Source organism: Leptodactylus fuscus, chromosome 10 (assembly GCF_031893055.1).
Source record: "Leptodactylus fuscus isolate aLepFus1 chromosome 10, aLepFus1.hap2, whole genome shotgun sequence".
NCBI lineage: Eukaryota > Metazoa > Chordata > Amphibia > Anura > Leptodactylidae > Leptodactylus > Leptodactylus fuscus.
The window spans coordinates 4,798,912-4,822,507 of NC_134274.1; the positions used below are offsets into that span (position 1 = coordinate 4,798,912).

At 42.0% G+C, this 23,596-nt stretch overlaps 1 protein-coding gene across 1 annotated transcript in view; it reads right to left on the reverse strand.

The window, feature by feature from the left end:
- The window catches only part of SORCS3 (sortilin related VPS10 domain containing receptor 3), a 329,278-nt gene that overhangs the window by 114,957 nt on the left and 190,725 nt on the right, over window positions 1-23,596 (reverse strand). The window contains exon 5 of the mRNA XM_075287996.1: window positions 13,139-13,212. Within this exon, the coding sequence (XP_075144097.1) occupies window positions 13,139-13,212 (74 nt within the window). The remainder of the gene's footprint in view (window positions 1-13,138; window positions 13,213-23,596) is intronic.

Consider the following 23,596-nt stretch of genomic DNA (forward strand, 5'->3'; position numbering starts at 1 on the left):
CTGATAGTGAGAAGTTTAATGAGAGGCTATAGAACCAGCAGGGGCAGGATTTTGATCTTACTATGGGTTGCCTTCTTTTGGAGTCCAGCCATTAGAGATTGTGACCCTGGATCTAAAACTTGTGCAGGAGACCAGAAAAGTTCTTGAAGCCCATCTGCAACAAGTACGGTCTACCCTGATATTCCTGGACCATGGAGCTCCAACTTGACCTAACCAAAGGTTCTCCAGACATAGAGCAAGAGCTAGGAGTTGTAGTTTTGTAAAGCATGGACATCCAATGACCTAGAAGGATCCCTGTCTCGCGACCAGACATTATGACCTTTTGATCTATTTCCAGCTTTCCCAATCACCTACAAGACTCAGATCCAAATGCAAATCTATCCCGATGACATTTGTAGACATGACTGATGATGGACTTGGGAGAGATTTAGCAAATCTCTTCTTCCTTTTCTACAATATTCCATAATCTTGGTCTTCACCATTAATGTTCTGGACCGGGGGAGAGTCCTCATGTGTCAGTAAGGGTCGGCCTTGTATATACCTGTCCTATCACTGTACATAGAAGCACATAATGAGGTCGGGAAATAACTCTAATATAAGGTTATCAAATATTCATCGATCTCACGAGGTTGCTGATCAGTAGTCACACACTGTGCACCAGACATTCATCATAGATGAGCTTCACGGGACGTATGTACAGCAGCAAAGCTCATGTATAATGACCGAGGCGAGAAGTAACGGCGGAAACTACGGAATGTTGCCCTATATATAAATACGATACTCCTCGCCTCCGAACTGGACGACCATCACTTACTGGCTTCAAACTTTCTAACCTTGGACTCTGCTCTTACATGTTTGATGATGTTCTCCAAGGTTGAGGCAGGTGGATGGGGTCAACGTGAGCTGGGGTGGTCTCTGAGGGATCCCATGGCGGCCTCCGAGGCTTCTCAAGGCTACATGATCGGATCAAATCTAATTAGAATTCTTGGATTTTGGAAACCAAGATCGACCAAAAATGAAACAAGTTATATTTTTTTATTTCACTTCAATGTGTTACTCGTAATCTAAGGAAGAGGCAAAGAAATCGGGAATTAGAAGGTGCAGTCACCAAGTGTAGAGGTCCAACTCGTGGTGGTGGTCTAGTATGTAGCTACTTCATTACAGGTTTGGGCCAAGGGTCTTCACTAGGGTTGAGCCGATCTTGAGATTTCAGGATTGTTTTTAAAATCTGATTTTCGATCGTTTTCCAGCCGATCCCAAATGTGATGGTGAAATTTGCTCGATCACGATGGGTTCTGATCCTTCCCAATCACTCAACTCTACACTACATTTAATGTATATTGGGTTGAGTCGATCTTGAGATTTCAGGATGGTTTATTAAATCCAATTTTCGATCATTCTCCTCCCGATCGTGAAATTTGCTCGATCGGGATCTGATCTTTCCCGATCGCTCAACCCTAGTCTTCACCTTCTCTAAGATTGATACCAAGTGGACCTGATCCATGTTATAGGGCAGAAGGAGCTGAGAAGATTGATCTGTCGGTCATTTTATTCATATTAATCTCTGCCCATTCTGAGTGATGGAGTCTGGTAGGCGGTCCTACTCGAGGAAGGCTGCCAATCACATAGTAGCACCGCCTACTGGACTCCTAAGCCCCAAATGAGCAGAAATTTAATGAATAAAATAAGTTCCCCTGAATCTTTTCCCACTAACCCATATATCAATCTTCTCAGCTCCTTCTGCCGTATGCCATGCCGACACCATCTCTTACCTGACGGGTTCCCTTTAAATAACTTTGTCAGGTGCTTTAAAAACATAGAAGAAAAAAAATCAAGTGGATGCTTCGGTAGCGTGCGATCCTCTTACTTAAACAATGTCTGGTCAATACCTTCACTTCCCGTAAAGTGAAAATCCATCTGGTTGCGAGCGCGGTGAAGACGCAGTAAGTAATTTGCTGACACAAGGAATCCCATTCCCGGTGTTACAAGCCATTCATTAGCAGATTGTGGCCCAGTAGGTGCTGATACCACCGAAGACACTGCGTCGGCTCACACGGCTGTCAGGTATAGATCTTGGTGTCAGCTCAGCCTTAAACCCCCATACATCAAGCCAAGTATTCCAGTCCTTGCACGATTACTATTCATTAGATACGGCCTTTCATTAGATACGGCCTCTTACAAGCTTTAGGGTTACACTCATTTACAATTCTGCACCTGCAATGAGAGCGCGTTGCGATTACATTACATATACTGATGTGATTTGCTCTTCTGAAAATCCCATTGATACAGATAATCCTCCGGTAATGACAAACACAATGCCGCAGTGCCGGATTCCCAAGGCTTTGTCTTCTGCTTGGGCTATGGCTGGATTCGATATAGCGACATATCCGGACATTTACCTGATACCGTAGGCACCCCGCATTTATAGTATGGGAATCCCTTCATAGGAGATGAATAGAGAGCAACAAATCCTGTAAGACTAGTTCTGTGAATATTCACGAGGTCCGTCTATTTTGTTTCAGAACAAACTTGGAAGTGCTTTTGTAATACTATAATACTCCTCTGGTATATGTGGTGTATCCCCGGGGTCAGTGCTAAATCCTCTGGTATATGTGGTGTACCCCCGGGGTCAGTGCTAAATCCTCTGGTATATGTGGTTTACCCCCGGGGTCAGCGCCGGGTCCTCTGGTATATGTGATGTACCCCCGGGGTCAGCGCCGGGTCCTCTGGTATATGTGGTGTACCCCTGGGGTCAGTGCCAGGTCCTCTGTTATATGTAGTATACCCCCGGGGTCAGTGCTGGCTCCTCTGGTATATGTGGTGTACCCCAGGGGTCAGTGCTGACTCCTCTATTATATCCGGTGTACCCCAGGGGTCAATGGTGTGTCCTCTGGTATATGTGGTGTACCCCAGGGGTCAGTGCTGTATCCTCTGTTATATGTGGTGTACCCCAGGGGTCAGTGCTGGGTCCTCTGGTATATGTAGTATACCCCCGGGGTCAGTGCTGGCTCCTCTGGTATATGTGGTGTACCCCAGGGGTCAGTGCTGGGTCCTCTGGTATATGTAGTATACCCCCGGGGTCAGTGCTGACTCCTCTATTATATCCGGTGTACCCCAGGGGTCAATGGTGTGTCCTCTGTTATATGTGGTGCACCCCCGGGGTCAGTGCTGGCTCCTCTGGTATATGTGGTGTACCCCAGGGGTCAGTGCTGTATCCTCTGTTATATGTGGTGTACCCCCGGGGTCAATGCCGGGTCCTTTGGTATATGTGGTGCACCCCCGGGGTCAGTGCTGGGTCCTCTGGTGTATGTGATGTACCCCAGGGGTCATTGCAGGGTCCTCTGTTATATCCGGTGTACCCCAGGGGTCAATGGTGTGTCCTCTGGTATATGTGGTGTACCCCCGGGGTCAGTGCAAAGTCCTCTGTTATATCCAGTGTACCCCAGGGGTCAGTCCATAAGATATAACCACTCTAAGGACTGTGAGTCTATGGAATAACCTACACTGGAGCTGGTTCTATAATGTATATCTGTGGAATAGCCTACCCAAGAGCAGTTTATAATGGGCCAGAGTCATCTAGCTCTCCATTGTGGTTGCCTTTGGCATCTTCCAGCTTCCTTGGTGACAACATAAGCCCAAAGTGCAATAGATCAGCAGTAGATAACCCCTATATAGATAACACCACTGAGCCATCATTCCACCTACACCTGACCATAGACTAAGTCATGACTTATGTACTGTCCGTCTCTACCCGTGGCGTATTTGGGACATGCTTCTCTCAGTGATTCGGCTCTGGGCTATTAATGCATATGGCCATGACTGTTTCACAACAATAATATTTGTTACAATGTAACAATGTGTAACAATAATATTTGTGAACATTCCCTTTAAGCCGTGAGTGACTTGCAGTGTGTATTGGCCTCTCTGGTCGGACACTGAACATCCTATTAATATTCCGCCGGCCTTCCTGTAATTTTCCGGATTTAATCCTTTTCCTCATCTCGGCGCTTTGATTAAAAAGTAAAACTTTTTTTTTTTCTCTTTTTTTATTGTTTTGCCATTACTATAAAATACGCGGCCTCGTCCTATTTCCAGGCTGGAACGGCCATTAAATCTCGTCTTTGTGGCCGGGTTTATGGCGAATAGTTTATCATAATTTAAGGTCTGGTCTGTGCGCGGGATGACGTGACCCTATATAAAAGATCCCTCTACTTAATCAATGAGGAGGACTCTCGCCCCTCACCGCCGCCCCCTATGGAGAAATAGTAAAATAGAACCAAAACCGAAGCGTCTGCTGGATTCGCCGTCGCCGCCTTTCCCTTCTGTTTAATGGCAGCCATCTTTTTCTTAAATAGCGCTAAATAATTTACAAAGGTCCCGCACATTTGTGTTCCTTAATTAACAGGAAATATGTGCGAGCGAAGATGCTCGGGAGCGAAAAGACATAAAAACTATCGATAAAATCTGCCTGCAACAAAGAAGGACGTGGCTGCGGCCGCAGGAGGGGGAGGGGGAGATACAGGGAGTAGCATTACTGAGGGGGGCAGGCAGGGGGTGCTGCAGGGAGACGGACATTACCACTACGTAACACAACCACAGGCACAGAAATATCTGACTCGTGGCTGCAATTAGGAGACGTATAGTTATTGTTATATGTGTATTATTACATTATACCTATACTGTGATGTCATAGTGTATACCGAATATCTGTGCTATGATGTCACAGTCTACACTGATCCTGTACTGTGACATCACTCTACATAATTCCTGCACAATTGCTCTGACATCACTGTGTGTATTATCCTGTACTATGACATCACTGTGTGTATTATCCTGTACTGTGACATCACTGTGTGTATTATCCTGTACTATGACATCACTGTGTGTATTATCTCTGTACTATGACATCACTGTGTGTATTATCCTATACTGTGACATCACTGTGTGTATTATCCCTGTACTGTGACATCACTGTGTATTATCCCTGTACTGTGACATCACTGTGTGTATTATCTCTGTACTGTGACATCACTGTGTGTATTATCCCTGTACTGTGACATCACTGTGTGTATTATCCCTGTACTGTGACATCACTGTGTGTATTATCCTGTACTGTGACATCACTGTGTATTATCCCTGTACTGTGACATCACTGTGTGTATTATCTCTGTACTGTGACATCACTGTGTGTATTATCCCTGTACTGTGACATCACTGTGTGTATTATCTCTGTACTGTGACATCACTGTGTGTATTATCCCTGTACTGTGACATCACTGTGTGTATTATCCTGTACTGTGACATCACTGTGTGTATTATCCTGTACTGTGACATCACTGTGTGTATTATCCTGTACTGTGACATCACTGTGTGTATTACCCTGTACTGTGACATCACTGTGTGTATTATCCTGTACTGTGACATCACTGTGTGTATTATCCTGTACTGTGACATCACTGTGTGTATTATCCTGTACTGTGACATCACTGTGTGTATTATCCTGTACTGTGACATCACTGTGTGTATTATACTGTACTGTTACATCACTGTGTGTATTATCCTGTACTGTGACATCACTGTGTGTATTATCTCTGTACTGTTACATCACTGTGTGTATTATCCCTGTACTGTGACATCACTGTGTGTATTATCCCTGTACTGTGACATCACTGTGTGTATTATCTCTGTACTGTGACATCACTGTGTGTATTATCCTGTACTGTGACATCACTGTGTGTATTATCCTGTACTGTGACATCACTGTGTGTATTATCTCTGTACTGTGACATCACTGTGTGTATTATCTCTGTACTGTGACATCACTGTGTGTATTATCTCTGTACTGTGACATCACTGTGTGTATTATCTCTGTACTGTGACATCACTGTGTGTATTATCCTGTACTGTGACATCACTGTGTGTATTATCTCTGTACTGTGACATCACTGTGTGTATTATCTCTGTACTGTGACATCACTGTGTGTATTATCCTGTACTGTGACATCACTGTGTGTATTATCCTGTACTGTGACATCACTGTGTGTATTATCTCGTACTGTGACATCACTGTGTGTATTATCTCTGTACTGTGACATCACTGTGTGTATTATCCTGTACTGTGACATCACTGTGTGTATTATCTCTGTACTGTGACATCACTGTGTGTATTATCTCTGTACTGTGACATCACTGTGTGTATTATCCCTGTACTGTGACATCACTGTGTGTATTATCTCTGTACTGTGACATCACTGTGTGTATTATCCCTGTACTGTGACATCACTGTGTGTATTATCCTGTACTGTGACATCACTGTGTGTATTATCCTGTACTGTGACATCACTGTGTGTATTATCTCGTACTGTGACATCACTGTGTGTATTATCTCTGTACTGTGACATCACTGTGTGTATTATCCTGTACTGTGACATCACTGTGTGTATTATCTCTGTACTGTGACATCACTGTATGTATTATCCCTGTACTGTGACATCACTGTGTGTATTATCTCTGTACTGTGACATCACTGTGTGTATTATCTCTGTACTGTGACATCACTGTGTGTATTATCCTGTACTGTGACATCACTGTGTGTATTATCTCTGTACTGTGACATCACTGTGTGTATTATCCCTGTACTGTGACATCACTGTGTGTATTATCCTGTACTGTGACATCACTGTGTGTATTATCCTGTACTGTGACATCACTGTGTGTATTATCTCTGTACTGTGACATCACTGTGTGTATTATCTCTGTACTGTGACATCACTGTGTGTATTATCCCTGTACTGTGACATCACTGTGTGTATTATCCCTGTACTGTGACATCACTGTGTGTATTATCCTGTACTGTGACATCACTGTGTGTATTATCCTGTACTGTGACATCACTGTGTGTATTATCTCTGTACTGTGACATCACTGTGTGTATTATCTCTGTACTGTGACATCACTGTGTGTATTATCCCTGTACTGTGACATCACTGTGTGTATTATCCTGTACTGTGACATCACTGTGTGTATTCTCCTGTACTGTGACATCACTGTGTGTATTATAGTGTACTGTGACATCACTGTGTGTATTATCCTGTACTGTGACATCACTGTGTGTATTATCTCTGTACTGTGACATCACTGTGTGTATTATCCCTGTACTGTGACATCACTGTGTGTATTATCCCTGTACTGTGACATCACTGTGTGTATTATCCTGTACTGTGACATCACTGTGTGTATTATCCTGTACTGTGACATCACTGTGTGTATTATCCTGTACTGTGACATCACTGTGTGTATTATCTCTGTACTGTGACATCACTGTGTGTATTATCTCTGTACTGTGACATCACTGTGTGTATTATCCCTGTACTGTGACATCACTGTGTGTATTATCCCTGTACTGTGACATCACTGTGTGTATTATCCTGTACTGTGACATCACTGTGTGTATTATCCTGTACTGTGACATCACTGTGTGTATTCTCCTGTACTGTGACATCACTGTGTGTATTATCTCTGTACTGTGACATCACTGTGTGTATTATCTCTGTACTGTGACATCACTGTGTGTATTATCCTGTACTGTGACATCACTGTGTGTATTATCTCTGTACTGTGACATCACTGTGTGTATTATCCTGTGCTGTGACATCACTGTGTGTATTATCCTGTACTGTGACATCACTGTGTGTATTATCCTGTACTGTGACATCACTGTGTGTATTATCCTGTACTGTGACATCACTGTGTGTATTATCCTGTACTGTGACATCACTGTGTGTATTATCCTGTACTGTGACATCACTGTGTGTATTATCTCTGTACTGTGACATCACTGTGTGTATTATCCTGTACTGTGACATCACTGTGTGTATTATCTCTGTACTGTGACATCACTGTGTGTATTATCCTGTACTGTGACATCACTGTGTGTATTATCTCTGTACTGTGACATCACTGTGTGTATTATCCCTGTACTGTGACATCACTGTGTGTATTATCCCTGTACTGTGACATCACTGTGTGTATTATCCCTGTACTGTGACATCACTGTGTGTATTATCTCTGTACTGTGACATCACTGTGTGTATTATCCTGTACTGTGACATCATTGTGTGTATTATCTCTGTACTGTGACATCACTGTGTGTATTATCCCTGTACTGTGACATCACTGTGTGTATTATCCCTGTATACAGACTCCCGGTATTAGAATGAGATTACAGATACTTTGTGTAGACATTCCCTCTTCTTTGTAGGTTTCAGGCCTTATATAATTGCCGCCTCTGCTTCCTGTATTCTGAGATCACTGGGGTCGGAGCTCTTCTCTATACTGATGGGTCTGACAGGTTACAGACGACAATGCAGAATAATTCTGACAATCCAGATGTGACACACAGGTCCGAATGTCAGATTGTGTTGTCGGCTACATTGTGTTACCATAGAGCTGCTGGTTACATGTATCAGACAGGAAACTCCAGGAACACATTGAGGAGACGCGACAAGTCTCAGGGCTGGATCTCGGCGTAATAAGAGGTGCAAAGCTTGTCAGTATGGAATACTTGTGATTTTTAGTATAATAGGCAGAAACCTTTAAGGATGTGTCAATATGAAATCTACCCAGATATCTCCAGACAAGGGATCCGTATAAGAGAGCAGTATAATAATCTGGAGGTTACATGATGTCTTCAAATGCTAAATCTAGGGATAAGCAAAGTAGTTTGTAACACGCTGGATTTTTTAATTACTTTTTTGTAAAATAAATTTCTAAAATTCTCATGTTCAGCTGAGCCCAAAACTTGAGATTAGTCACCCACAAGCCGCTTTTATTTATATTCGAAGAAATAGCTCTATAAAATCAACCAACCAATACAAGCTCGCAGCGTGCCATCAAGAACCTGAATAGGCAACAATTCACCACTCGACCACTAGGTGGCCATGTATATACTCTTGCAGAGAATTAAATTGGAAATACAAATCACATGGTTTTGAAAAGCTGATCATCCCATGATACACATGTCCAGCAAACAGGCGTAAGGACACATCAGTATGTATGTTTTGCATGGTACATATAAATAGACCATCAAAAAAGAAAATAAAAGTATCCTTGTGTATAAAGACATTGGCATCAGTGTGTTCCTGTGAATAAAGCCTTATAATAATGCACACTATACACTATCTCCCCCCCCACTACACTGACACGCACAGCTCTGCTTCATCTACCTGCACATATCCGGCTTAGTTCCTGTTCACTAACCCTAATGTCTAGAGGAATCCTGTAACTAAATGGCCGGCAGTATCTGATACAATGTAACAAGCCACATTACAGTTTGTTACATTTCCCGCTGCCAGTTCTGTAGTTAGGATTTGGCTGCCGATTCCTCAGATTGCGATTTTTCCTGTCTGGACTGGTGAGCGCCGCGATCTGTAATCATTACTCCAAGCGGCGGCATAACTTATTTTGGCTTTTGCTGGCTGGCATGGAGGTGGCAGAGAACTGCCAGAAATATTGTAATCCCGGACTCCTGGAAGTGCTGTAAATTGCATATTTTAACACTTGCTCCCAATCATCATGAATAAATATAAAGAGCTGGAGGCTCGGCCCGAGCGCGTGTCATTTATCGGAGAGCGTTTTATGGCACAACAGGTGGACGCTGTCTCATCTTTGTGGGATGAATTGAGAGGCGAGGACACATTGTAATCTGCAGATATAATTTGTGTGCGCACTAAATCTTAATAAAGAAGTGGTGGCCGGAAGAAAACATGACAAAGTAAATCACGGATAATGTGAAGTCTGGACTGAAACCATCGAAATGCTAAAGATGTAAAGCTGTGTATGTGGCCCTGTAACAGATGGACAATTAAAGAGGAACTCCGGTCACCAGCGCAAAGAACATCAAGCTACAATCATTCCATCTATTCTGTGTGATACTGTACTGCATATATACACAGAACTATAACACTGCTACATAACTAGTATATTACTGCCCCATGTACAAGAATAACTACTATAATACTACTCCTATGTACAAGAATATAACTACTATAATACTACTCCTATGTGTAAGAATATAACTACTATAATACTACTCCTATGTACAAGAATATAACTACTATAATACTACTCCTATGTACAAGAATATAACTACTATAATACTACTCCTATGTACAAGAATATAACTACTATAATACTACTCCTATGTACAAGAATATAACTACTATAATACTACTCCTATGTACAAGAATATAACTACTATAATACTACTCCTATGTACAAGAATATAACTATTATAATACTACACCTATGTACAAGAATATAACTATTATAATACTACACCTATGTACAAGAATATAACTACTATAATACTGCTCCTATGTACAAGAATATAACTACTATAATACTGCTCCTATGTACAAGAATATAACTACTATAATACTACTCCTATGTACAAGAATATAACTACTATAATACTGCTCCTATGTACAAGAATATAACTACTATAATACTGCTCCTATGTACAAGAATATAACTACTATAATACTGCTCCTATGTACAAGAATATAACTACTATAATACTGCTCCTATGTACAAGAATATAACTACTATAATACTACTGCTATGTACAAGAATATAACTACTATAATACTACTCCTATGTACAAGAATATAACTACTATAATACTACTCCTATGTACAAGAATATAACTACTATAATACTACTCCTATGTACAAGAATATAACTACTATAATACTACTCCTATGTACAAGAATATAACTACTATAATACTGCTCCTATGTACAAGAATATAACTACTATAATACTACCTCCTATGTACAAGAATATAACTACTATAATACTGCTCCTATGTACAAGAATATAACTACTATAATACTACCTCCTATGTACAAGAATATAACTACTATAATACTACCTCCTATGTACAAGAATATAACTACTATAATACTACCTCCTATGTACAAGAATATAACTACTATAATACTGCTCCTATGTACAAGAATATAACTACTATAATACTGCTCCTATGTACAAGAATATAACTACTATAATACTACCTCCTATGTACAAGAATATAACTACTATAATACTACCTCCTATGTACAAGAATATAACTACTATAATACTACTTCCTATGTACAAGAATATAACTACTATAATACTACCTCCTATGTACAAGAATATAACTACTATAATACTACTGCTATGTACAAGAATATAACTACTATAATACTACCTCCTATGTACAAGAATATAACTACTATAATACTACTGCTATGTACAAGAATATAACTACTATAATACTACTCCTATGTACAAGAATATAACTACTATAATACTACCTCCTATGTACAAGAATATAACTACTATAATACTACCTCCTATGTACAAGAATATAACTACTATAATACTACTCCTATATACAAGAATATAACTACTATAATACTACTGCTATGTACAAGAATATAACTACTATAATACTACTCCTATGTACAAGAATATAACTACTATATTACTACCCCCTATGTACAAGAATATAACTACTATAATACTACCCCTATGTACAAGAATATAACTACTATAATACTACTCCTATATACAAGAATATAACTACTATAATACTGCCACTATGTACAAGAATATAACTACTATAATACTGCCACTATGTACAAGAATATAACTACTATAATACTACTCCTATGTACAAGAATATAACTACTATAATACTGGCTTTGTGTTCATACTTATATTCACTGCGATATTTCACATTGTGGACAAGGTTCTTGATCTGATATACGGACATCTAGAACAATAGTATATAGTCAGTATAATAGTATCACTGTGCCTGCAGATGACGCTTCTCTTTTATATTCCGCCATCTGTACTGTATTCTATTCTGTGTCACCAGTGATAGAATGAAGAAGGTTATATGTAGCAGGAGATGATTTCCTTCCATATGGCTATATACTGCTTTCTATAGGAGAAGGTCACCGCTTTGTTCTCTTTCTAGTAATGTTATTTGAGATTGTTGTTCTATAAATCCATTGATGATGAAATATTTGAAGCTTCTATTAAGTGGATTTCTTTACTGTGACAAGAATATCTGATAATATCTCTGGGCCTTCTCTATCTTTCTGGGGTGTCCTTGTAGAGTTTGAGACGCCTTGATGAACGTTCCAGTGTATTATAGCTGTGCTCACTATTAATGTCGCCATATGTACACGTATTATGTATATATGGAAGTATCTGGAAAGGATTGTACTAGATTAAAGAACATTCTCTCTATAGGGATATGTATATGGACCGGGATCTTATACGTGTAGGCAACTTTTCTGCTGCATACTCCTAAATGCAAAATGAACATTTGCTATAAGATGTCCGCAGATATTCTTCAGCAGACTTGTGGCCAGTCCTGGTATTGCAGGACTTATCAGCTTCCCTACACACTATAGTCTCTTATTGGATTCTCTGATATATTTAGCTCCTTTTTTTTGTTTCCTGGGGTTTAGGACCGAGGGTCATTTCAGGACGATGGTGCAAGGAATCATTTCTTCTCATTGGATTCCAATAACACAATCACCTATTGCTCGCTCTCCTATAAATGATTCCCCTCCGCTCTGTCATCTGCTTGCTTTAATATGCAGATTCTTAATTGCAGGAAGCTAAGCTTTAATTAATGTAAGTGATCAGGAAGCGGCAGAGCAATATCCTTGTATCATTCCTAGGCATTTCTATGGCGGCTATACAGGGTGCAGGCAGATATATGAGGTGTGCAGTGCAATCCTTCTTCTCTACGTGTGTAGTGTTACATTTGATACACTTATTGGAGTGTATATATATATCCTGCAGTCACTGTCCTGCTTTATGTTGTCGCTCTACCTGTCTGTGTTTCCCTCATTTGTCTTTTGTGTCTATTTTATTGGTCAGTAAATATCTTTGTATCTTTTTACTTCCATCCTCTTTTCTTTGTGTGATACATTTTGTAGGTTCTTGCAGTGACATTTTGTTATTATACCGACATACGTTGTTTTCTGGGCCACACGTGGCTGTAGAGGATTTTTTCCCTATTATACCACACTTTTTTTATTCTCGTTTTTTAGTAATATTGGGGTGAACCTACCAGTAGAATCTGTTTGGGGTGATCCTCTCGTGCATCAGGTGCCATCTCCTCCCAAAGTCCATTGAGCTGTATAACTGTAAGAGAAGACAGACAAGGAGGAGGGGATTAATCCTGAGCAATGTCATTGGATGAAAACATCTTCAGATTGAAGACTTCACTTATATACAGGATAATCTTACTGTACAGAGTGTACACTATGGAGCCATACACCGCACAGAACTAATGGGAAGTAATAGCCCCATACAGGAAACAACATAGTCTTTAATGGCTCCATACAGTACACATAGTAGCACCATACAGTACAGTAGCTCCATACAGTACACATAATTGGCTGCACCATACACTACACATTATGTACTGTCTGGAGCTATTAATTATGCATAATGGTACAGTACAAAATGGCACTATACAATATGTTGATATGCACCATACAGTACATGGAGTAGCACCATACAGTACAGTAGCACCATACAGTACAGTAGTATCATACAGTACACATAGTAGCGCCATACAGTACAGTAGCACCATACAGTACACATAGTAGCACCATACAGTACATATAGCACCATACAGTACACATAGCACCATACAGTACAGTAGCACCATACAGTACACATAGCACCATACAGTACATAGTAGCACCATACAGTACAGTAGCACCATACAGTACACATAGTAGCACCATACAGTACAGTAGCAATATACAGTACAGTAGCACCATACAGTACATAGTAGCACCATACAGTACACATAGTAGCGCCATACAGTACAGTAGCACCATACAGTACACATAGTAGCACCATACAGTACATATAGCACCATACAGTACACATAGCACCATACAGTACACATAGCACCATACAGTACACATAGTAGCACCATACAGTACAGTAGCACCATACAGTACAGTAGCACCATACAGTACAGTAGCACCATACAGTACAGTAGCACCATACAGTACAGTAGCACCATACAGTACATAGTAGCACCATACAGTACAGTAGCACCATACAATACACATAGCGCCGTACAGTAGCACCATACAGTACACATAGTAGCACCATACAGTACACATAGCACCATACAGTACACATAGTAGCGCCATACAGTACAGTAGCACCATACAGTACACATAGTAGCGCCATACAGTACAGTAGCACCATACAGTACACATAGTAGCACCATACAGTACATAGTAGCACCATACAGTACACATAGTAGCACCATACAGTACACATAGCACCATACAGTACAGTAGCACCATACAATACACATAGTAGCGCCATATAGTACAGTAGCACCATACAGTACACATAGTAGCGCCATACAGTACAGTAGCACCATACAGTACACATAGTAGCGCCATACAGTACAGTAGCACCATACAGTACACATAGTAGCACCATACAGTACAGTAGCACCATACAGTACACATAGTAGCGCCATATAGTACAGTAGCACCATACAGTACACATAGTAGCGCCATACAGTACAGTAGCACCATACAATACACATAGTAGCGCCATATAGTACAGTAGCACCATACAGTACACATAGTAGCGCCATACAGTACAGTAGCACCATACAGTACACATAGTAGCACCATACAGTACACATAGTAGCGCCATACAGTACAGTAGCACCATACAGTACACATAGTAGCGCCATACAGTACAGTAGCACCATACAGTACACATAGTAGCGCCATATAGTACAGTAGCACCATACAATACACATAGTAGCGCCATATAGTACAGTAGCACCATACAATACACATAGTAGCGCCATATAGTACAGTAGCACCATACAGTACACATAGTAGCGCCATACAGTACAGTAGCACCATACAGTACACATAGTAGCAACATATAATATGAATAATTAATAGACCCATAATATACACATTATAAACAGCCACATACAGTATACATAACTAATGGTAATAGTAGCACACACACTGCCATACTGTGCACAAAAATAACACTACTGTATATTTACTCAATTATCTCATCGCTGTAACCATGGCTTCGTATCTCCTTCAACAGCTCTGAGGATCCCGATTAATAGGGCGACCCCACCAGCAGAGCCCCCCTATAAGAGGCGGCAGCTGGGTTCCACCCAAAGACCTGAGCACACAATACTGTCATCCTAGTAATCTGTGATAGTCCGCGACCATGAAGGGGTTAATGAATAATGCGTTAGTTAGAGCCATTGCCGTCATTCTGCGTTTCTGACCGGTCCGCTATATCGGTTTATTGGCCGTTATTTAGCAGTGTTCAGACTCCGCACAGACACTTTGTAGATCACTACTAAGCATTTGTAGACTAATCCCTCTGACATCGGAGTCAGGCCCGCAGCGCAGGAACCACAAGTCCCAGCATGTCTCCCCACCGCACTCTGCTTACATAGGCTGAAAACACCCACCCCGTGGAGAGGCTCCGCAGTACACCCCACAAAGGGTTAAGGCGCTTTTCCCCTCTTGGGGTCTAAGAATTTGCAATTTCAATCAATTTCCAGCTGACTAATTTTCTGTGCGAGTGATTCTTGGCTCTGGAGTGATGTTCAAGATAAAGTGCTCTGGAGTTTGCCCACTGTGCAAGTCTGATCATCCATCTATTTATCACAGAGATGTCTAACATGTGAGCGGCGGCACAATGCAGCTGGAGTGATAATGAAACGGCACAGCCAGCGAAAAGAGGCGTCTGGTCCTGCTGCAGGGTCAGTAATAAGCCACGGCTACCGGAAGAGCCGTCTACGGAAATGCATGACACTTATGTCATGTCTGGAGACGGATCGGGGACTAAATGTAGTAATACCGCCATAGAACTCCCTATAACAGCACCGCTATACTGTGTCTAAATAATACCGTCATAGAACTCCCTATAATAGCACCGCTATACTGTGTCTAAATAATACCACCATAGAACTCCCTATAATAGCACCGCTATACTGTGCTTAAATAATACCACCATAGAACTCCCTATAATAGCACCGCTATACTGTGCCTAAATAATACTGCCATAGAACTCCCTATAATAGCACCGCTATACTGTGCTTAAATAATACCATCATAGAACTCCCTAATAGCACCGCTATACTGTGTCTAAATAATACCGCCATAGAACTCCCTATAATAGCACCGCTATACTGTGCTTAAATAATACCACCATAGTACTCCCTATAATAATACCGCTATACTGTGCCTAAATAATACCGCCATAGAACTTCCTATAATAGCACCGCTATACTGTGTCTAAATAATATGGCCATAAAACTCCCTATAATAGCACCGCTATACTGTGCCTAAATAATACCGCCATAGAACTCCCTATAATAGCACCGCTATACTGTGCCTAAATAATACCGCCATAGAACTTCCTATAATAGCACCGCTATACTGTGTCTAAATAATATGGCCATAAAACTCCCTATAATGGCACCTCTATACTGTGCCTAAATAATGCCGCCATATAGCAGAGTACATAAACCTAAAGTGTCCTGATATTAATGTCACTGGTCCTAGGGATTAGGAGGAAAATTGGGCTGTACCTAAACAGACAGATTTTGGGTGGGGCTAATAACCTAGGTATATGGCTAGAAAGGGGTCAACCTCTGAAGATGGTTTGGCCCAAAATACATTGTCATGAGGTCTCTTCCATCGGAGAATCAGGACAATGGATAAGCAAACTGCAAATAATACGGTCACACTCTGTTTTCTCGTCTACACCTGCTTAAAAATTTTTGCACAACATTATACATGGATGTTTTTAACTTCCCTTTGGAAAAAGTCTGCCCCTCCTCCATTGTCAGAGACATTCCGTATCAGCCGTATCCATCCATGTCACTATCGCCGGGGTGTCTGTGATCTCTGAGGACAAGAAGTCAGAATAATTCTGGATTTGGCGTTAAGTGTGGACTTGCATTGCAAATTCTTCTCCGGTCCGAGTAGAACAAGGTGCGGAGAGTAAAGGGATCATGAAACGACTCCGCGTCTTATAAGGATCTTAGCCATGAGCTATACATTTCTGAGGTTCTCCTCCAAACTACAAAAATGTATCAGTCAATTTAGGAGATACTTTAAAGAATCAGTTCACCTTTTTTATTGGGATGGGATAAAGGTTACATTTACTAGTTGTGTTATCTGGCAGATATAGCGCCCTGTACTGTCCCATGTGATCGCCTTCTGAGCTGCCGGAGGTTGAGACACTCCTAAGACAGCCGTGTTCTAATTTCCATACATACATTCATGCATTGATAGTCTAAGGTCCGTTCAGTGAGACGGTGCAGGGCATTATATCTGCTGGATAACACATCTAGTCAATCTAACCCTGACAGTAGCAATATAGAAATCATGGTGGGCGGAGAAAATACTAAAAAGTGGACTGTGACCTGGTATAAAGAACCCAAATATGCAATGGGGATCTGGCCCCTCCTCTATTAGCTAAAGGAAGAGCATCAATGGAGTGTTTTTCACTCTGGAGGACCCAGTATGTCCTTGTATTTTATGGTCAGCCCATTGATTTCAATGGAAATGGTGTAATACTTCATTTTTCCTGCAGGGGAGCTGTAAAGAAACTGAACATCTTTTGCTGGTCTGTCCCACAATTGTAACTGATTGGTCCGGGAGATGAAACCCTTTAATATGTTGCCTTTGCTGATACATTGTAACAAACTATACAGACATGACAAATCCAGTATGTGCTGCTGACTAGACTGTAACAACCCCTCAGCTGTAAGACATATCCTACATGGATATTCGGGGAGGAATTATTTCTGGGAGTATTACTGGATGAAATCCATAAGAGCACGGCGTGCGTAGGAAAGCCAATGACGCCTCGCCGGAGGCTGTAGACAAGCTGGAGGCTGATCCAATAATGAGGCGGCTACATTGTATCCAGTCGTGGCTGCGGAATTATCTATGAGTTAGTAATAGGGGATATGACCGAGCCATTTGGTGCCGTTTCCCCAGAAGCCTTTGCTGCCTATTCGGCGCCGTCACCCCGCGCACGTGCACTTCATCCTGGCCCGGTGTCTTGTACGCGGCTTTTATGTTGACTATACATCTCTATAGAGTCTGCCCGTATAATAATCTAATTATTCAGTTTCTCCATTTGCATAGTCGGCAGCGATGTGCGGAGACTTCCGCCGCTCCTTCTTTTGTTTAACAAATGTTCTGGCAGCGGGAGGAGAAGGTAAAATATTAAACTGACACAGTCCCTCTATTAACATCAATCTGCCAGGCAGCCGGGAAGATTCAGATGCCGCTCACGTCACTATAGGAGCCGGCGAGCTGCAACGTGTGAGGCGGAATATTGGGGGAGACGGGTAACAAGGGCTCCAGATATGGGGTACTGGGGGCTCCGAGGGGGTGTCCAGATGAGTAGGTGGTCCAGGAATCGGAGAGAGACATAAATATCGACCTATATAAGATACATGTGAGATAGATGGGGTTTAGGACATTAGGACACTGTCCTGTATGGAATTCTCCGCTACTATATACATGGAAGGTAAAGACTCCGGACTAGGGTTGAGCGATCGGGATCGGAAAAGATCGGATTCCGATCAGCGATCAAGTAAATTTCATGATCGGGATTGGAATTCCGATCCCGATCTTTTCCAGCGGGATCGAGGTCAGAGGTTATCTCAAGATCGGCTCAACCCCATTCATATAGATATCATTAATATGGTTGAGCGATCGGGAAAGATCGGATTCCAATCGGCGATCGAGCAAATTTCACAATCGGGATCAGATTTTAAAATTGATCCTGAAATCTCAACATGGCCTCAACCCTACTTGGAGCCTAATTGACCCTGTCCAGCTCCACAAGCGTAATTATAGCGGCCCCAGATCTCAAGATCGTCCCAACCCTACTCCAGCCCTGAATCCCCGTTGTAGGTTGTAGAGACTCTCACTTCTTTGGAGATTTCCCGTCATTTTCCAGAGACTTAAGAAATCCTTATTCTTCCCATAAACCATTAATTCCAATCTAAGCAGTACAATCCTGTGATCCCGGGCGACTGCCGGATTACTCCTCATGTGTGACCTATTTAATTAAGACGACTAATTTGGTATAAGAGGCAAGGCCTTCCTTCATCTCTCCTAATGATATAATATCATTACGGTTTTCGAGTGCGTACATGGCGCGGCTTTTTACCGCAGCTTCTTATGATCCGTAATTAAGAAATGAACTCGTACAAAACCAAGAAAAAAAAAAAAATCCAACTTTCAAGAAGTCTACTAATTCCTTGGTTGAGATATGCAGAGTAAACCGAGGGCCTCGTTATAATGCAAGCAGGCAAGCCGTCTGCTCTGAATACGTAATTACTATGCAAAGAAGGCGGCGGAATAGCTGAGCGATACGAGTGCAGAGCTGCGGTGTGTGGAGCTGAACCACAGCGGAACAGATTGCCATCCAGCCTGAAGAGCCTTGCTCAAGCTCAGCCTATGGCCCTATGGAACCTTATGGAAATACGCCATCTCCATAGGATCGTGACTGGGCTATTAAGAGGGGCAAATATCTGACCTTGTATGGATACAGAGGGTACACAAGGGTGCATTGTCTTCCTTGGTATGTACGCAGTCAATTGCTTGTCTACATTCTGAGCGCTTCCTTATCTTCTTGCCCCATCCTCTGTTCCTCTGGGGAGGTCTCGGTTTTGATGTGGGCGGAGACTGAACAGCCCTGTAGCCAATCAAACAGAAATGGATATAACAGGAGAAAGAATGAGGACCAGTAAGAGGCCACCTACAAATAGTACAGCACTAGATAGGGAAGGGGTTTAAGTAAATAAGGGGGCGGAGCTTGAGCAAGGTATTAGGATAAAAAGAGTTGGTATTAGAACCTATGGTCCAATGGAACATTCTGAAAATACAATATATCCATAGCATTGTGATTGGGGTAATAAGAGCCTCCCAAACCTGCCCATGAACTTTGTATCTATTAGCTGATGCTGTGATGTTCCAGAGTTCATGGGTAGGTTTAGGAGGCTCTTATTACCCCAATCACAATGCTATGGATACATTGTATTATCAGAATGTTACATTGGGCCAAAGGTTCTAATACCAACTCTATTTATCCTAATACCTCGCTCAAGCTCCACCCCCTAATTTCCATGAAACTCTGCCCTGTCTATAACTGGACTCTTTGTATGTGGCCTCTTACTGGTCTTTACAGTCCGCTCTTGTTCTCTGGCAGTATTTTCTCATGTTATATCCATTTCTGTTTGATTGGCTACAGGGCTGTTCTGTCTCCGCCCACATCAAAAGTGAGACCTCCCCAGAGGAGCGGAGAATAAGGAAAGGAATGTAATGAAGTTCTCAAACTGTAGCGAAACAATTGACTCTCTGATGCTGTGATGTTCCAAAGTACATGACTTGTAACATTATCCTTCTTTCCATTCTAACATTACATAAGAATACGGAGAGTCAATTGTTTCGCTACAGTCTGAGCACTTCATTACATTCCTTTCCCCATTCTCTGCTCCTCTAGGGAGATCTAAGTTTTGATGTGGGCAGAGACAGAGCAGCTTTTAAGCCAATCAGATAAAAGGAGTGGCCAAGGAAGACGGAAATACTGGCAGGGGGCGAAAGGATAGGAGAAAGGCGAGTAAGAGGCCACATCAAGGGTTTAGCAATAGAAGGGGCAATTTCAAAGTCATGAGAGGGATGATCTTGAGTGAGGCATTGGGAGGTGACTGCTGAGGGATGGGTCACTCTATACTTGTGAGGTCCACGCTCCTAATATGGAATTCTTAGACTGTGACTCACAATTTGCATTCCACCTCCATACACCTACGTATGGAGCCCAGCAGCACAGAGTATTTCAGGAGAGGAAATGCTTGTATTTTTGGAGATCCCAGAATTGTACACTGGAAGGAGCCGGGTTCCCCACAGAGCATGTCGAGAGAAGTGTGTGCTGATCTTGTGGTAGATCACAGACTGAAAGTGACATAGTGGAAGGAGTAGGGTCCACAGCAGTGCAGAGTATTTCTGAGGACTGTGCAAGTGAGACAGAGGTACTATATTATCTTATGGATATGGATGTTTGGTGGTTTTACAAATGTTAGGGTCTCCTGATGTGTTGAATGACTTGGCTAGAACTTAGGAGCTTTCTTATTGGGTGTCCATGGTTGGTCCCTGCAGAGCCAGTCATGTCCTGTAATGACGTCTCAATTGTCTATGGTGGGAAATGCAATTCTCTTGTCTCTTACATCAATCCGCTCATGCGCAGACTCCGTGACTCTCTCAACACATAGGGGACAATGATGTTCAGCACCCGGGACAGCGTCAGGTTTGATCCAGGACAGTCTACTCAGCGGGGAACTAGATCAATGTGGCCCATCTTTTCATCTTGTCTAAAAGTTACGGTGCAAGGTTAGACTCCACCAAGGCTCAGAAACCTTTGTTACTCCATCTGTTACTACATAATACTTGCGGAACTGATATTGGAACTCCCATAGAGGATAATAGAACCTACCGCGAGATGTATCTTTGTACTAGAAAGTCCTAAACAGCGCTCGATTCATCCTATGGACTAGTTATGGTAAATCTGTTGCTGTTTTGTAACGTTACACTATTAATTGATACTAGAAATGAGTGAACTGGTTCAAAGGAACCTTCCAAAAGTCTCAGGTTCGGCTGAACTCAAGATTTTTGGGGTTCGTCAAATGCAAATCTTTATACTCTGGGATGTCCTTGGGCTTGGAGGAGAACAACTTGCCTTCCCTCAGCTCATACCCTAAGGTATCTAGTACTCTCTGGAGCATCTTATAGCTTTTACCACACCCTGGATGATATCTCTGGCACCAACTAAGAGCGGAGGCCCAAGTACAGGTCTTAGTGGTGAACCCGACACCATTGATCTCCTCCAGGATGTGGCAGATGGTTCGAGAGAGAACCAGACCACGGAGTATAACAGCACATGCAGATCAGACCAAACAAGTTCAGTCCTAAACAAAAACTTATGGGTGAACCTGCAGAATATGGAGAAACAAGTCATGTTTGGTCCAACCATCATTAAATTGTGCCAGAAAAATGAGCCAAAATGTTGCATCTCGGGTCACGTCCATTCAGAAATGTGTCACAAGTTATGAGAGACAATTTTTGGGCACAAAATATATCCTTGGTAAATCTCTCCCAATATCTCTAAATGTTCTTAAGCCAAGAACCCCCTACTGAAACCTATCCCATAGATCAAGTAACCCCAAGACCATGATCAGTAAGCATCGAGTATTGCACGTCCCTCCTAAAGACATGGCCTGAGTCTTCGGGATGTACCGCACGTTGCCAAGTTCTGTTCTAGACTGTATGTTATTTTAGGAGACATTTTTAATAATTTTGTCCTATACTTAATCCTCACGTTCATATGATTGGAAAACCAATTCTGCCGTCCCTTTCATCAAGCCCTTCACGGTTAGACATCGCTACTCAAACTGGAATGAGGTTCAGCACCATGGACAGCGTCGGGTATTATCCAGGTTGTGTTCTAGACCTATGTCTCCCAATGTTCTTACACTAAGTGCCCCCTACTCAAATACAGAACCTACATGAAAGTGACCCCCAGACCTTGATCAGAAAACCGCACGGACCTCCTAAAGACAAGGACACATTGTTATCCCATGTTCTAGGATCTCCATTATTTTTGCTCCTTGCTCGGAGACTCTTTGGCCGCACTAATGGCAAATAGATTTTTGGAAATTTCGCCACTTTTTCACTTAGATTATTTAATCTGTTCGCCGGCAATAGCTGAAAGAAAATATATTTCTGTGTCAAAACACAGGCTGAGTCACTCGGCGCTGAGACAACAATGCACAGCGGTCCGCTGATTGTAAATTTACTAGCCTATGGTGGAGGTGTGATTACTTTCCCCATATGGATATTTAAGTAAAGCTCAAACGCTGCGTAAACCGCAGGACGCGAGGATAAAGCAGAAATAATACAATAATACAAACCAGCATCGGGGTGATGGCCAAGGGTCCGCCGGCTGGTGTCATGAGATCAGACCTGGGTTTGTCTCCTGCTCCATGTATCACGAGGAATCAATCGCCATAGTGGAGCGCACGGCCACATTTGGAAGCGGCGATTATTTTTAGCGAGCAGTAATAAGGGAGTCTTGGAGGAAATCTCTTGATATTGGAGAGTGTAAATCTTAAAGACGTACCGGGATTGGCAGCGGAAACCCATCTCTGTCCTGTTATAATATGACCACATAATGGGATCTAATAATGTTCGTGTAAGGCTTTCCGTCCCTAAGAGAGACATTCTACAGCTTGATCTCCTGACCTTCCTTCTCTACCAGATGAATTACACAGCTTGTCCTACCGGGGTGGAGGAGAGAGTGCGAATAGACTCCGCTCGTAGATACTTGTCTATTTGTCCTCATGGCTGCATTCAATCTCTATAGAAATGGGTGTTTAATAGGAGTCTGTCAAGTATTTTATGGTGGCCACGTCCAACAC